The sequence below is a fragment of the Leptonotus elevatus genome, chromosome 7 (genome assembly GCF_054856555.1).
Source record: "Leptonotus elevatus isolate MCC_2025b chromosome 7, RoL_Lele_1.0, whole genome shotgun sequence".
Taxonomy (NCBI): domain Eukaryota; kingdom Metazoa; phylum Chordata; class Actinopteri; order Syngnathiformes; family Syngnathidae; genus Leptonotus; species Leptonotus elevatus.
Window position 1 is genome coordinate 15,219,725 of NC_141245.1, and position 14,438 is coordinate 15,234,162.

The window sequence follows — 14,438 nt, forward strand, 5'->3', positions numbered from 1 at the left end:
CGACAAGGTGGTTGATGTTTATTATACTGTATGATATCAGTGTAAGAAGAGCTGGTATACTGCATTCCATGTGAGCTCTATGCAATTTCTCATCAAACAGCATGAGTTATTTTTTTCTACTCCCTTTTCTAATTAAGTGTAAACGATTTCATGTTTGTAAACATGAGGTGGCTGTGTACAAGTGTCAGCCGGACAACCTTGCGTACCGCATTCCATATTTTTTCCTTTCTTCCGAAAAATAAAATAGATAGAAACCTCTTGCTGTAGTAATAAATGTAAGGTTTTGTCTAATGATTCCAATACCGAACATCCGTGCTAGCATGAAAAACTTGAACCGACTTGTAGCCTATGACTTCTCCAATGAGACATTCCGTTGCCATGGTGACAGGACACCATCAACAAAGTTGTTCTTTTACACTCGGGACGTCCATTGTCCTCTCGCTGTTGCCCACTTGCAGTCATGGCGTTCCAGTGACGTTATACAGATGTAGCAGCCGGATGCGGAGCGGATCTAATTGGTTGATGTTCCACACTAACAGGATTGAACGCTGCTGGCAGGCTGCTGAGTGGCACTCGGTGTAATGTGTACGAGCAGGAACAAGGTCTTTTTTCCAGAATACACGTGTCCTGCTGGGCAGAAAGACCCAAACAAGACAACCCTGTGTTGGGCTTGGTCAGACATCAATACCACAAAGAGGGGCCGCCAGGCTAGTACTAATTGTATGTATTAGCTTCCCTCCTTTATCCATGGGTTTTCAAACTTTGCAAGGGCCACTTTATAACATTCTTCACTTTTAATATATTTAACATGATAAAACCAATCCAATCCAAACTGTCAACTCGACTTGTTGTCAAGGAACTCAAGTCGCAAATTCTGGTGACAGTGGACAAGATAGTCGTCCATTGCTGGAGCTCTCCATGCAAGCCGGCAAGACTTCCTTGTTCGCCGAGCCGCTCACTCGACCAATGAAAGGCAGTTTGCAACGGCGGAGTCCAACCCAAGACACGCTTAGGGCCGCCCCCTCATTTGAATAACATTTCGTTCTGGCAGTATGGACCAAAAAGGCCAAAATTAAAAATAAATAAATAAATGACTTTATTTCCATTTATACTTATTTTTATATCCATTTTTATTTTCACTTTTAGTCATTTATTTATTTAGTCATTTTATTTATTTTTAATTTTGGCAGTTTGGGTCCTCCATAGAAAACAGTTTCTTCTCTCCCTCCTTTGCCACTCAGTGTAGTCAAACCACACAGGCCATGTCAATTGCTATTTTTAGTATATGTCGCGGGTCACGAAAAAACTGACAGTGGGCCACAGATGACCCCGGGTTGTAGTTTGGATACACCTAGCATACTTTAATTGCTCTTTGGCATTTCATATAACTTTTGGGTTCAATGCAGTTGGGGTGTTTTACCCCGCAAGCAGGAAGCTGTGGTGTGTCCAACACACAGTAGCACTGCTGTGTACATGTTGGCCCCGTGGTTTCAACACTTTACTTAAGCTATGTTCACACATAGTTTAATGCACAATTTCCTAAACTTTATTGACTTAAAGGCTCTCAACAAACCATCAGAACACTTATTCCCTAGTCACAAATGCATCTATTCGTGTTTGTTCTGTAGAACCGATCCTCAATTATTTGCTGAAAAACTAAGCGGCATGTGTTTTTTGTACCCTTTCTAAAACAAGCTAAATGGCAATGCCACCAAAGACCTGGCTAATAGGAAACTACGCAATTAAGAGGGAATTGGTGTCAAGGAAGTATGATTACGTCTCGACCTTAGTATGTCAGAAAGGAGCTAAGCAGAGCTGCTGTGATGTTGGATGCAAAATTTCTGTATTGGTTTCTGGTAACTAACAAGTACTGTAAACTTTATAATGGTAGCTAGCAGAGCCAAAGAAACCCGGTCGAAACATAAACATCACTTAATTTAAGAGTCACGCTTTTATAAGAAATGTTGCTTAATTTCCAAATTCGTGGCCATTTGACATTTGAGGTTGTTCTGAACAGTGAACCCTCCACATTTAAACGTAGTAAAACCATTTTAAAAACACTACACTGAAAAACGTATTTTATTTTCAGTTGCACATGATTAATCCGTGTTAACTCATGTTATTTTTTTATGCCAACGTTTAAAATAAAATGAAACAAAACATAAAAACAGACACGAAGTTCCATTCAACACAAACAATAATAACCTCCTCTGTGGAGGTTAGAAAAATAAAAAATGACAAAAGATTTGTGAGTGCTGACACAAGCGCAGCCCGAGCATGCCTCTGCACTCAATACCAACAATCCCAAATTATCCACCAGTCTTCACAAGACGCAAAAACAAGTTTGCTAAAATAATATTTAGAATATCTGACATAACTACTGGCACCGGTGGAATTTGGATTTCCGCCACAGCTAGGCCATACATCAAGGAAATTATCCTCGTTCTCCAGAAGGAGCCCGCCATAAAAGCTACCTGAAAAGACCACAGTTGAGGCCCCTTAGTGCTGTATATACAGTATACTAAGTCTAAACCCAACAAATAGTCTAGCTGCTAGGCTTGAAATCTAAAATATGATACCTAACTTTAACAATTGCATCAGCATCAGAAGGGACATGAAATTTGCAACACAATCCGTCGATTTGTTGGGATTTTACAATCGCTTCCCATAGGAAATGAGATTATCATGACATCATAACAAAACAGACCCTTCTAATAACAATTGCCTTTTCTCCATGGTATGTTCCACAAGAATCTAAGAATGCTAATGGATGCAAAGACAACTTTAGGACTCAATATCTTTCACACTACGTCAATGTTTTGTGATGTTGTCATAGTGGCACAATGTGTCCTTATGAACTCCACAAATGTGTCCACAGCGCACAGAGTCTGTGATTAAACTGGCAGTACCATTCTTACAATTTGCATTGAGTGTACATACACAACATGACAGCTGCGGTCACACTTGTACCAAACATCAAACCGCCTCTTACTGTGAAACACCAAAAGCTGGAGGTCTAATTTATTCCTGGCAAGAAATCGGCAAATTTGTACAGAGTAAATGCACGTAAAGACGATCATACAATCGTAAGGGGAACGCCACGATATTCTTTTTACGAACGAAGCCTTTCAGGCAGCTGCTGTTAAACTTAAAAGTGCCTTGTGATCACAAACATACAACTGTTCTCTAGGAACCACCAATAATTGTCATTCTACAAAGTAGTATTATTACTATTGCTATTAAGAGAGAGTTTATACAGAGCAGTCTTCTGAATAACACGACAGCTGCTGTCACGCTTCTACTAAACGTTAAGCCATCTCATGATTAAAAACTGAAAATTGTTTAACGTGGAACGGGGCCGACAGAAATAACTTGAGGTAATGAGCCTTGAGCTGCGTCAGCCAGACTTTATGATACGATCCTACGTAGCATCCTGCTCTGGTAAATTTCCATGCTGAAGTCAATCTCTGCATTGATGCTCAATGAAGAGCCCCCCCACCTCTCCCCTGGGGGTCTTTCTTTCAGCATGGTGGGATCTTGATGAGGCGCTCCGGGAGAGCAACATTCCGCAACAATGCGCTCACAGTCACACACACACACACACACACACACACACACACACACACACACACACACACACACACACACACACACACACACACACACACACACACACATGCGCATACACACTTCCTGCCAGACCTCACCTGGAAAAAGCACAAAAGCTCATCATGCCGCCACTTCCTCCTCCAGGCTAATGATTAAACGCCCTAAGCACTAATGACTTTCAAGTAGATCTCTACACCATGTTCTGCTCAGGATGAAACCGGGCAGACATGTACTGAGAGCAGAACAAGAAGGAGGGTTGCCACAGTCAACCATTTTGAGTGCCCTAATCACATGATCTACAATTACTATTCTGGCCCAAAGGCAGGTTCACTTACATGATGTACGGCAATGAAATGCCTCTTTATAGCGCATCCTGGAATTTGTTGAAAATTTTGCACCCCCAAAGCTAGTTTGAAATATCTGCATGAAGTTTGTTAAGCATGTCTACCATGAGTACACCCACAAAAAAAAGACTGAAGAGGGTGTGCTGGAAACAATATATGATCAAATGTCCTCCATTTTGTTTCAAAGAGATAAGTATAGGCTTATTTTGGCAATGTCCAGGTGTCCATTAAAAACACATTTGAACCATTATTACTACATAAATGGCGGATGCTAAAATGGCAAGGCCGCAGCATGGTGGCAGAGACATGAAATATGGCAGTCATGTCCACAATGAGTAGACTTAAAAAAAAATACTCAAATTAGGCCATTTCCGGGAGTCCTTCAAGGACCAAGTCATCTTCGAGAATATGTCTGATTGAAACCAAATTTCAACCTCGCATAAACTAAACTGCCAAATACATTTAAAAAAATTGTCATTGCATTGGGGCGGAGCTTGGCGGCGAAATATAAATGCTCTTGGCAGCACCTGGATTGTTATTTTTTGAAAATTCAGTCCAAAGAGGCCTGTTTCACTTAGCTACATGAAGTTTGGTAGGCATATCTATCATCAAGAAGCCATGTCAAAAGACACAGTCAACCACCTGTGTTTGGCCATTTTCTGGTATCCTATATATTTTGCTACAAATATTTGCATTGTAGATCGATAGACGATGCTAAATTGAAAGTATCTTGACATTTCCTGATTGTGCATGGGTGCAACATGGCGGAGAAGTGTGACGACTCAACGTTAAAATACAAAATTCTAACAAGTCAGCTCTACAAGGTCAAAGCTTGGCCAAATGTTAAGGCCATTGAATGAATTTGCTCCAGTTCTCATGGGTCAAGGACGACAACATAGTGGAGCAACGGGGGTAAAGAGCTGGAAGTAAAAGAGTGGCATAAAGAGGATTATGAGGGTCCCGTAATTGTGAGGCGGCTTTTGTCTAACCCTGAGAAAGAGTTCAGGAGTGCTACTCACTCGAAATAGAAACATGCACACCAACCAAAACTCTGTGAAAGGTAAGACTTGTAAAATCTTACGGCAACGGACGCACACTTTCAAACTGTTGCAGACAAACAAATTGAAACTTTTGAACCACAGACACAATTCAGCCAATTGGAACTAGAGCAGGCTAACTCCACTTCTGTCATTTTTTATGTCTGTCATTTGAAAGTTCTCTCAACTCAGGACCTACTTCTTATATGTACTTTCTTGCTCCCCCCATACAAAGCCTTTGATTAAAAAAACATATAAATAAATCTTCAAGTCAACACTTTGAAATTCTTTGCACAGACAAAAGGGACAGCTGCAGCCCAACGCCATCGACTAAACGGGCATGCGGCAGCAATTATATCCAGCGTCCGCTTACAGCTGCTCGCCACGCACAAAAGGCCAGGATGCTGTCTCAGTTTTCAGCGCGACGGCGTGCCAACGGCGTTAAACTGTGCAGACTATCATTCAAAACACTCCACCAACACACCAAGGATGTGTGAAGATGCCATCTTAAGATATCAAATGTTCATTGGTTCCTGTCTTTGTGCTTACGGTGGTATAAAAGATCTCTGAGGGTTTCAGTATTTCATCAAATTCCCGTGCCGGTAATTATCTGACAAGCGTTTAACATCTCAGTCATACGGAATCTACCAAGCAACCTGATTGGATTAAACTTTTGTTATGTTAGTGCTACAAAATAGATATGGTTTCCGATTCTGAATCCTGCAGCGCAGTTACCCGACGGCAGAAAAAAAAAAAAAAAAGATTGATTTAATTTATAAAAGAATCCAAATCCAGATTAAAAGTGAATCAATTTGTGATTTGTTCACACTGATGCTATGAACCGAATTTAAGAGGTTTAAGGTTACAAAAATGATTTAGACTATAATAAACTGAAGTGGCCCAAATTTCATTCAAATCTGGCAAAACATTTCTGGGGTGAAAGTCCACTTCTCCTTCTATCGAGTACAGCCCAAATTGTACATGGGTAGATAGATATAACATACCGGTACTTGATTAATTTTGTGAGGGGAATTGAGTAGTTTTAAAATCAGTAGTCTGTCGCTACATGCCGAGATAAAAAAAAAAAAAAGAAGTATTTTGTTCATACTGAAGCTACAAACAAAATACCAACCAAATCTGTAGGATTGTAACTTTTGAGTTACGGTCATGGTATAAAAATGACGTCTATCCAGATGTGTCCTTTCATTATACTGAAGCTGCAGGCTAAATTTGTTCACATAATTCCGTCTCAAATTTAATAATGTGGATATAGATTAAAAGTGAATCTATATATATATTTTTTTATCATACTAAACCTATGGACCAATTCTGGCCCAAACCTGTCATTACATCGGACCAAATTAGATCCAAATCATGCTGTAACTTCCACAACATTTGAGATAGGTGCCATAAATAAATAAATGAATACATCTTTTTTTTAAATCAGGTAGCATATTATGGATTCAAATCTGTATGACTATGAATACAACTGAGTTATGGCTATATTTAAAAAAATATATATATATTTTGATTGATAGATTTTGATTCCTAAAAGTTTTTTTCATTTGTCCTCATACATACAGGGCAAATTTTGGCTCAAAATCTGTACTGTTGAACAAATTTAATTCAAATCCTTATATGACCTTTTGAGTTTTGTCCAAAACTATTAATATAATGCAGATTAGGGATAGAAATACTTAACAAAAATTAGTCTTAATCCATGTTAATCCATTCACAAATCAAAAGTTAATCAACTCGTACTTTGTTCAAACCAAATCTTATCCAAACCTGTTTGTTAACTTTTTGCCTGATGCTGGCTCCAAACAAACAAACAAACATACATATTTACATGGTGTTCAAACATCCTGAACATCAAACAATCAAGGATAAAAGACACTTTCATATTATTCAGAAAACAACTGCAAAAAGGTTAATGCGTAAACCTTGCTTTCAGTTCCGCCTGATTAAAAACATTATACTTGGTTTTCAAAGTCAAAAGCAACTCAAAAGTCCCACAATGGGGGAATAAAATATGGAACGGCGGACCTTGAAGATCAACTGACTGAATGTGTTTCGCAGACTTTTGTGTTCAAGCCAGAGAGTTAACACAGGCTAATATTCCAAGAAAGCACACGGTCTGACGCCGTCTAACCTCCTATCCGGACACACACATTTAGTGAAAGCCAACTCTGTTTTTGCTGGAATAACATCCTGAGCTTCAAAAGGCCCCCGCCGAACTGCAGTGTTTAGCTTGGCTCGAAAAGAACGGCTAACGTGTAGCGCTTTTGTTGAAAAACACAAAATGCGCTAGCTACCTGGTCCAATCTCTTAGCAAAGGGAAATGACAGTATAACTTCATAAACATACATCATCGCTTTGCACCACAGGAAGAACATCCTTAGGATGATAATCATGACGCCTTTCCTCTACCGCACACCTGAAACAACAACGGAAGCGATGAAAACACTTTTGATGAAAACGATCCCACATGCAGGGACTTGAGCTCCAACCGAAAAACCCCTGTTGCATCGCCTGTCTGCAAAATTCCCGTTTTGTAGTGTCCTCGCAGCATTTAAACGTATTCACTGCCATTGATGGCTAAAGAAGTCCAAGAAGATCCATTTGAACTGGGCTGGCAGTCAATCCGTTTTAATCAATATCAACATAACATCTTTGTCCTCACTAGTAAGACCATTCCGCACACAAGTGGAATAACTAGGGTGCACAAGCAAAACAACTAGTGTATATAAAAAGTCAACACACCCCTCAGGGTGCTCACATTAAGCCTTATCGGGTAGTGGCCCGACAGGGTGGCCTTGCCAGAACCGACACTGTATATTCATTATATAATTATATAAGAGTCAATGATTATTTTATCTTCTGTATCTTTGCACTGTATCAATTAAGTCTTTAAGAAAATATTACTTCTCTTAGTTTCTTTTTTGCATGATGTATTTTATTTATTTTTTTCCCCAGAATAAAATCTAACTGAATATTTATAATTTTACATTTTTGGGGCTTTATATCTTGACCCATGTTTGCAGCAGAGTAAAAACATCATTGATGATTCCTCAATGTAAGTAGATAAAACACAAAATATTGACAAATAAATATAAAAAGGCAAGAATAGGTGGAGTTCATCGTATTTATGTAAGAAATGTGCATTGGCCAAGTCGGGTAGCATCAGTGCACTTTGAGTGGCCCGACAGTCACGAAGCCATCGTGCCGCTGTTAATGTAGAACCCTTGTGATATAAAAAAAAATTGAGACCAAGATCAACTTTATTTGGGGCTAAGCAAAAGCACTTTAATATGGTGGCGGGTGTGTGTGTGTAGTTGGTTAACACAGCTACCCACACCCACACAGTTATGAGAGGGTGTGTACACTTTACCTCCCATCTAAAAAAATAATAATAATTTTGCGTTGTACTGGTTATAAGTGACATTAACGATGAAAATAGTTCAAAATTATTAATGCTGATCTTTTTTAATCACAAAAAAAACCAATATTTTACTTCACCGGGGGTGTGTAGACTTTGTATATCCATTCTACAGGTTATAAGTGGGGCAAACTGTGAAAATAGTGTAGTACCAGTCATGCACAGATGTCAATTAATGTCAGGAAAAAAGGGTGGCTCAGAACGATGGCCGGTGTGCAAGGGGTTAGTTGCTGCCTATAAAAGCCGGCATTTGCCTGACTTTCACAAAACAGATGGAATAGGGAAGAAGGCCAACATTCCTCACATGAAACATGTTCATGCTTTTTCCCTGCTAATCCTCTTTATTCCTGCAGGAGCTCATGTGCACTAAAGCGTTTGGCTGTGATTAAATACAAGCACGCTGGATGATCGTCGCACGGCGGTCGCCACAGAAGTTATCGTCATCATCAGAGCACAAGAGCACACCTGCTGCGACCAACACGAGCAGGTGGCGAGTGACGTCCAGGTGTGCAACTAAGCTAAAAGAGTATCCCATGGACTATGCCTTTTGTTGTGTTCATTTCTATTGAGCAAAGGTGTCGAATATAACGAAATGAATAAGTGCGATGATCAAAAGTTCATTCATCCATTGATCATACTGAATACTACATCATGGAATTCAGCAGAGTAATAAACTGTGTATGCGCGCATGGTAGTAGTAATCTCTTTGTTGGAGCTGTTGTTTCTAATTGGCCGGACGGTTGTGTGTGTGAGTCCTCAGAGGATGAGACCTCTGGGTGCTCCTTACAACAGGCTTAAGCTGATGAAAGCCTTTCATGCAACATGGCCGCCCCATCACCACAGCGTGTGAACAGATTGGGCGAGAAAAGACCAATCGAAGCGGCGATTAGCCCCCCGACGAGGCGGCGGAGTAGCCTCAGCAGGGGGTCCGCTCCCGGGACTTGCCAGCCATTTACTCCACTTTAAATTGTTTAATTGCAGCATGGTTTCCAATATGCATGTGCTGTGAGTGAACTTAACGTTGTTTTTGCACTTTGTTTAATTTCTACAATGAAGAGTGGCAGTTATCGTGAATAACTGGCAAGAAAAGCTATGACATCACTTTAATAACACATACATGGCGCTCACCCATATGCCCATGCGTGACTTTTTTTTTTTTTTTTTACTCGGCAGATTATTTCCAGTCATTCTGTTTATTTCAACTGTGAAAGGTGGTGGTTATAATTGATTACTAGCTAGAGGAGCAATCACATTAATTATGGATTTTATCCGTGTCATTCTGTTGATTTCTATTATGCACAGTGACAGCCATCTCGAAAAAGTGGTGAGAAGAACCATCCATTGAATGGCACATTAGCCAACCATCTGAAAGATAAACTGGACTTCTTGTTAGCGCTGTGTTTACTGCATTAGCTTGCGCACAAACAATTCAGAGAATGGAGTAATCCAGGCACACAAACACACATTATGTGAAAGATGCCCACTGTGGAAAATTTACAAGAATCCATTTTGTCACTGCAAAGGTGTCAGTTTATCAGCTGATGCAGCTGCTTTATTTTTTGACAAATACTCCTAATAATAGAAACACATTCAATGATGCGTATTCAAATGTGCTTAAAATCTCCTGAGACAGAGAGAGAAAGAGAGAGACAGAGACAGAGACAGAGACAGAGACAGAGACAGAGACAGAGACAGAGACAGAGAGAGAGAGAGAGAGAGAGAGAATGTGTTTATAATAAAAAATAATAACCGTGCTAAAGGCCATGATGAATGATTTGCTGCTTTTTGATAACAAGCAAACCACAGCTGCTTTTACTTGGGCACTTTGGCCATGCTGCAGTGCACTTGGCCCTCATGGCAGCATCATGATGGTACCATGCGGGCATGTGCTTGCGCCTCCACAATGGACGTCCGGCGGGCCGGACTCAGACAAGAGCTCCTTTCTTTTGCCGAATGCCCCAGATGAAACGCCAACAGCCGCTCCATTGGCCGCAGCTTCTAATTGATTCACGCGTGATAGTCAGTAGAATGAAGCCATCATGTCAAAACAGTGGCAGCATACAGACAGCTGGGAATCAATGACGTTTGAGTTTAGAGTTTCGCCAAACTTTTCCGCTATGTCCAATGACGAGAAGTGAAAATCTTTGCAATTTTGTCACACATCTGTCTAGCATACGTGGGTCAAATTTGGTAGCAAATCAATCTCTCGGACAATTTTTAAAAACTCAGAAAATGGCCACTCAAAAAACAAAATGGCGGACTTCCTGAGTTTTCGGGCATAGTTTCTTGAGACTTTTTGTGGATCTACTCATAAGAGATCTGCCTATCAAAGTTCTTGTTGTTTAGTAAAACTGGATTCATGGGATGATTTTTTTTTTCAACTCAAGAGCTAGTTTCACGGCGTCTGAGTCGTCAAACTCCACTGCCATGCACGACCCACATACGACAAAAATCTCTCATTATTTAGTGTCACCAATCTTCCTAGTATACTATGCATGCGTCACATTTGATAGCAAATGGAAAAAATCTCTAATCTTACACGGGTAAGAATCCTGTAAATGTCCAAAAATGATGCTAATTTGGCAACTTCAAACAAAAATGACTGGCTTCCTGTGTTTTTGACACATGGCCTCTTTAGATTTTTTTTGTGTGGATCTACCCATGATAGACATGCTATATCAAATTTCCTGTTGCCAAATCCCTGTTGAAATGCATTTTAAAACCTGGTTTCAATTGATTTAATGCATTAGTATTTTATATAGTAGTTTTATAAACCCACTGAATGATATGACTGTTTCCTGCAGTGGGAAGGCTTAGATGGATAACCCCAGATAACCTTCCAGGGGGGGGGATAGTGAGGGCAGGGCCCAAGAGCAGGAAGAGGAGGTACAGTGTGAGATTCCAAACGGGGGAAGTGGGGGTTGCTTGGCGGTGGTGTAAACAATAGAAGATAAATTGCTGCGCTGGAGCTGGGCTGAAGAAAATGGAGAGTCTGGCCGGGGGCCTGAGGTAGTCACATGACCATTAGGTCAACAACAGCAACCACCAACTGGTTCTGTTAATAGCACACACTTTATTACACTAACTCACAAGAGAGAAGGTCGCTGAAATAGAGATTTCGATCTTGAACATAACATAAATGACCAAATGTGGTGATTCGGAAAGTAAAGTAAATGTAAATATTTTTAGTATACTACTTTCTTACAGTAGCAAAAATAAATAAATTAAAAATAAATAGATTAATAACAAACGTTTTAATGAAAAAGTACATTACATATATGAAATAACAGAAAAATATATATTTTTTGGTCATTTTATAAAAAATATTATTTTACAAAAAGTAAAAAAAAAAATTAAACAAACTGTCAAAAATTTCGCATTTTAAATAATGCATATTTTATCATATCATTTTCTTAAAATCATGAATACAAGTTATTAAAACAAATCAATTATGACAACTTGAATGAATCTATTATTACACTAAAATAATAATAAATGAAAAATGCTATACATAAATGAATAAGTATATAAAAAAACTAAAATATACAGTCCTTGTCAGTTTAATGACAATTAAATTTCATCATCTAACACAAAAATTACTAATCACATTTTAATACAAAATATGTAAAAATTTCTATATTTGACAAATATCTAAATTTTCACAGATTTAAAAAAAAATCTCCATACAACAGTCAAGTAGGGATGATTAAAAACTATAAATATTATTATTTATTTATTTTATATATAAAAAGGTGTGGCGGCTGTGGCCTTAATGCAGGGCTGGAATGCTGCAGCGAGAACTAAAAATCGCACACATGAAGCCAAAGTGCAGTACATTACAATAAAATGCATTCTAAATGTTGCTGTGCATAATGTATGCTGATGAGAGGATGGAAATGGATGCACCACATGCTGTGGACATGTCACATGTTTGAAATATGGCTGACCTCTGCATTTGAATACAACAAAAGGCAAGTTTAAAAAAATAATAAAAAATACAACCAGCAACGCAGGCCTGTGTAAGAAGGGGACATTGCTGGAGTCCAGCAGGAAACAGACTACATCCTTCCACAATGGCTCCTCTGCCGATAACACAGATATTTTCCACAAATTCAATAACAAGCCGGCACAATGGTGGTGGAGGTGCTGCTGCTTCCAAGCCAAACAACAACACAACAATGACTTAACAGCTTTGCAGTGTCACACCCTTGATGCGGGACTTCGTTAAAAAAACCATCATAGCATATCATTGAAATGTATAAACATATTAAGATCATATCAAAAATACACACAGTTCCTATTTCTACCGGACATAAAAAAGGACAGTGGAAGTATTTATTTGATATAAATGTGTCTTAGCTATACTAGCATTTATGTATAATAAAGCATTACATGATTTACTGAATTATCTTTACTCAATTAGAAATTGCTTAAGAGGTAAATGTTTTTTTTTTTGTATGGGCCTCATTGCTTTTGAGCGTGATGGCCTGCTTTTTGTCCCCTTGTTGCTATGGCAGTTTAATTTGTCATATACTGTATCTATTTTAAATAGAAAATAAGGGACATTTCAATTGTGTTGTGTTTCTCGTAAGTGGTCAAATGAGTAACCATCCTTTTAACAATTATGATTTTCTAAATATATATATATATGTTGGTCAAAAAAGCACTAGTGACAGTGCATGTAGGGCAGCCTATACCGATAAATAATTGATATTATATATCAATATATAAAGAGGAAACATTACACAAGTAATAGCCAATTCAAGCCTGTAAAACACAATAAATATTTTTGTTTAAAATCATATTTTACCTTTTGACGTTTTACATGATGATATAGCTGTATGAATTTGGTACGTGAACTATCCAAGTAATGCAGAAGTGAAGGAATCATCATAATCAGTCTCAACGTGTTCATAACTCTGGATAAAATATATTGTTGGAGTAATGTCTACAACATTTTTAAAATGTATTGTTAGTCGTCAAATAAATCTCAAGTGTTTCGAATTTAATTGTACAAGTTTTCGATTCAATTAGATGGAGTGAAAATATATTTTGTGCAAATGGGGCATCCAAATGTAAACACACAACATGCAAATCGTCCACTTCTTACCTTTTTGTGTCTGTCTTTGAAGGGCAAGGCGGGCCAGGGCATCTCCTGCAGAAAGTCCTGCCACTGCTTCTGCTCCTGGTCCGAGGAGACGAACACCACCTCCAGCTGGTCTCGGTGCTCCGAAGTCTTCTTGAAGCGACCGTAGAAGTCGCACAAGCTACCGTTGAACTGCCGGCACGGCGCGTTCAGACCGCTGCCGAAGAACAGGCCGAGCAGCGACACCCGCTCGCCCAGCGCCTGTACGTCCAGCTCGGCTTTCTCGCGGTTGACGAGCCGCTCCCCGAGCACGCTCAGCAGAAGCTCCGACATCTCCGCTCCCGAGGCCCCCAAATCGCAGACAAGTCGCCGACGATTCCCCCACCCGCCTAGATCCACGGTCCGATGTGCGTTTTGGTTTTAGGGTGAGCTCCTGCGGGCCCCCCTACGAGCGAGGCGTCGCGGTGTGTCTCCCCCGCCTGTAAGTCTTCTTCCGCGGGCTCCGTGCACAGGAATGCGCCGCACTCAAATGCCTCTCGCTTGTAGTGTGGCGAGGATCGATACTTGGGTGTCGATATCCCGGTACACTTGGACAAATCAATACCGAAAAGAAGATTAAAATGATTTAACTTGATTTTTTTTTCAATCAAAGGAATGTGACTCCATACAAAAAATGTCACTACTGATTTTCTAAGCAAAACTCATGACTTATTTATTTTATTTTTTTAATTTGGTATATGTAGAAATCTTTATAAATCATTATATCCCTACACCATACTAAGGTCGAGAATTTTCTTATTGTAAAATAAAATATGTCAACATATTAGACCCCCCCCCCCTCCCAAACAGGAATCTGTGCTGTTCGGACTGTGCTGGCCAGATTGATACTGTGATGACGATACCTCAATACCATACAGAAATGA

General features: G+C 39.5%; 1 protein-coding gene across 1 annotated transcript in view; it reads right to left on the reverse strand.

Moving 5' to 3' along the window:
* Nucleotides 1-14,058, reverse strand: part of nxn (nucleoredoxin) — a 34,569-nt gene extending 20,511 nt beyond the window's left edge. Inside the window, exon 1 of the mRNA XM_086080986.1 lies at nt 13,540-14,058. Within this exon, the coding sequence (XP_085937112.1) occupies nt 13,540-13,848 (309 nt within the window). The 5' untranslated portion in view covers nt 13,849-14,058. The remainder of the gene's footprint in view (nt 1-13,539) is intronic.
* Between the last annotated feature and the right edge of the window lie 380 nt (nt 14,059-14,438).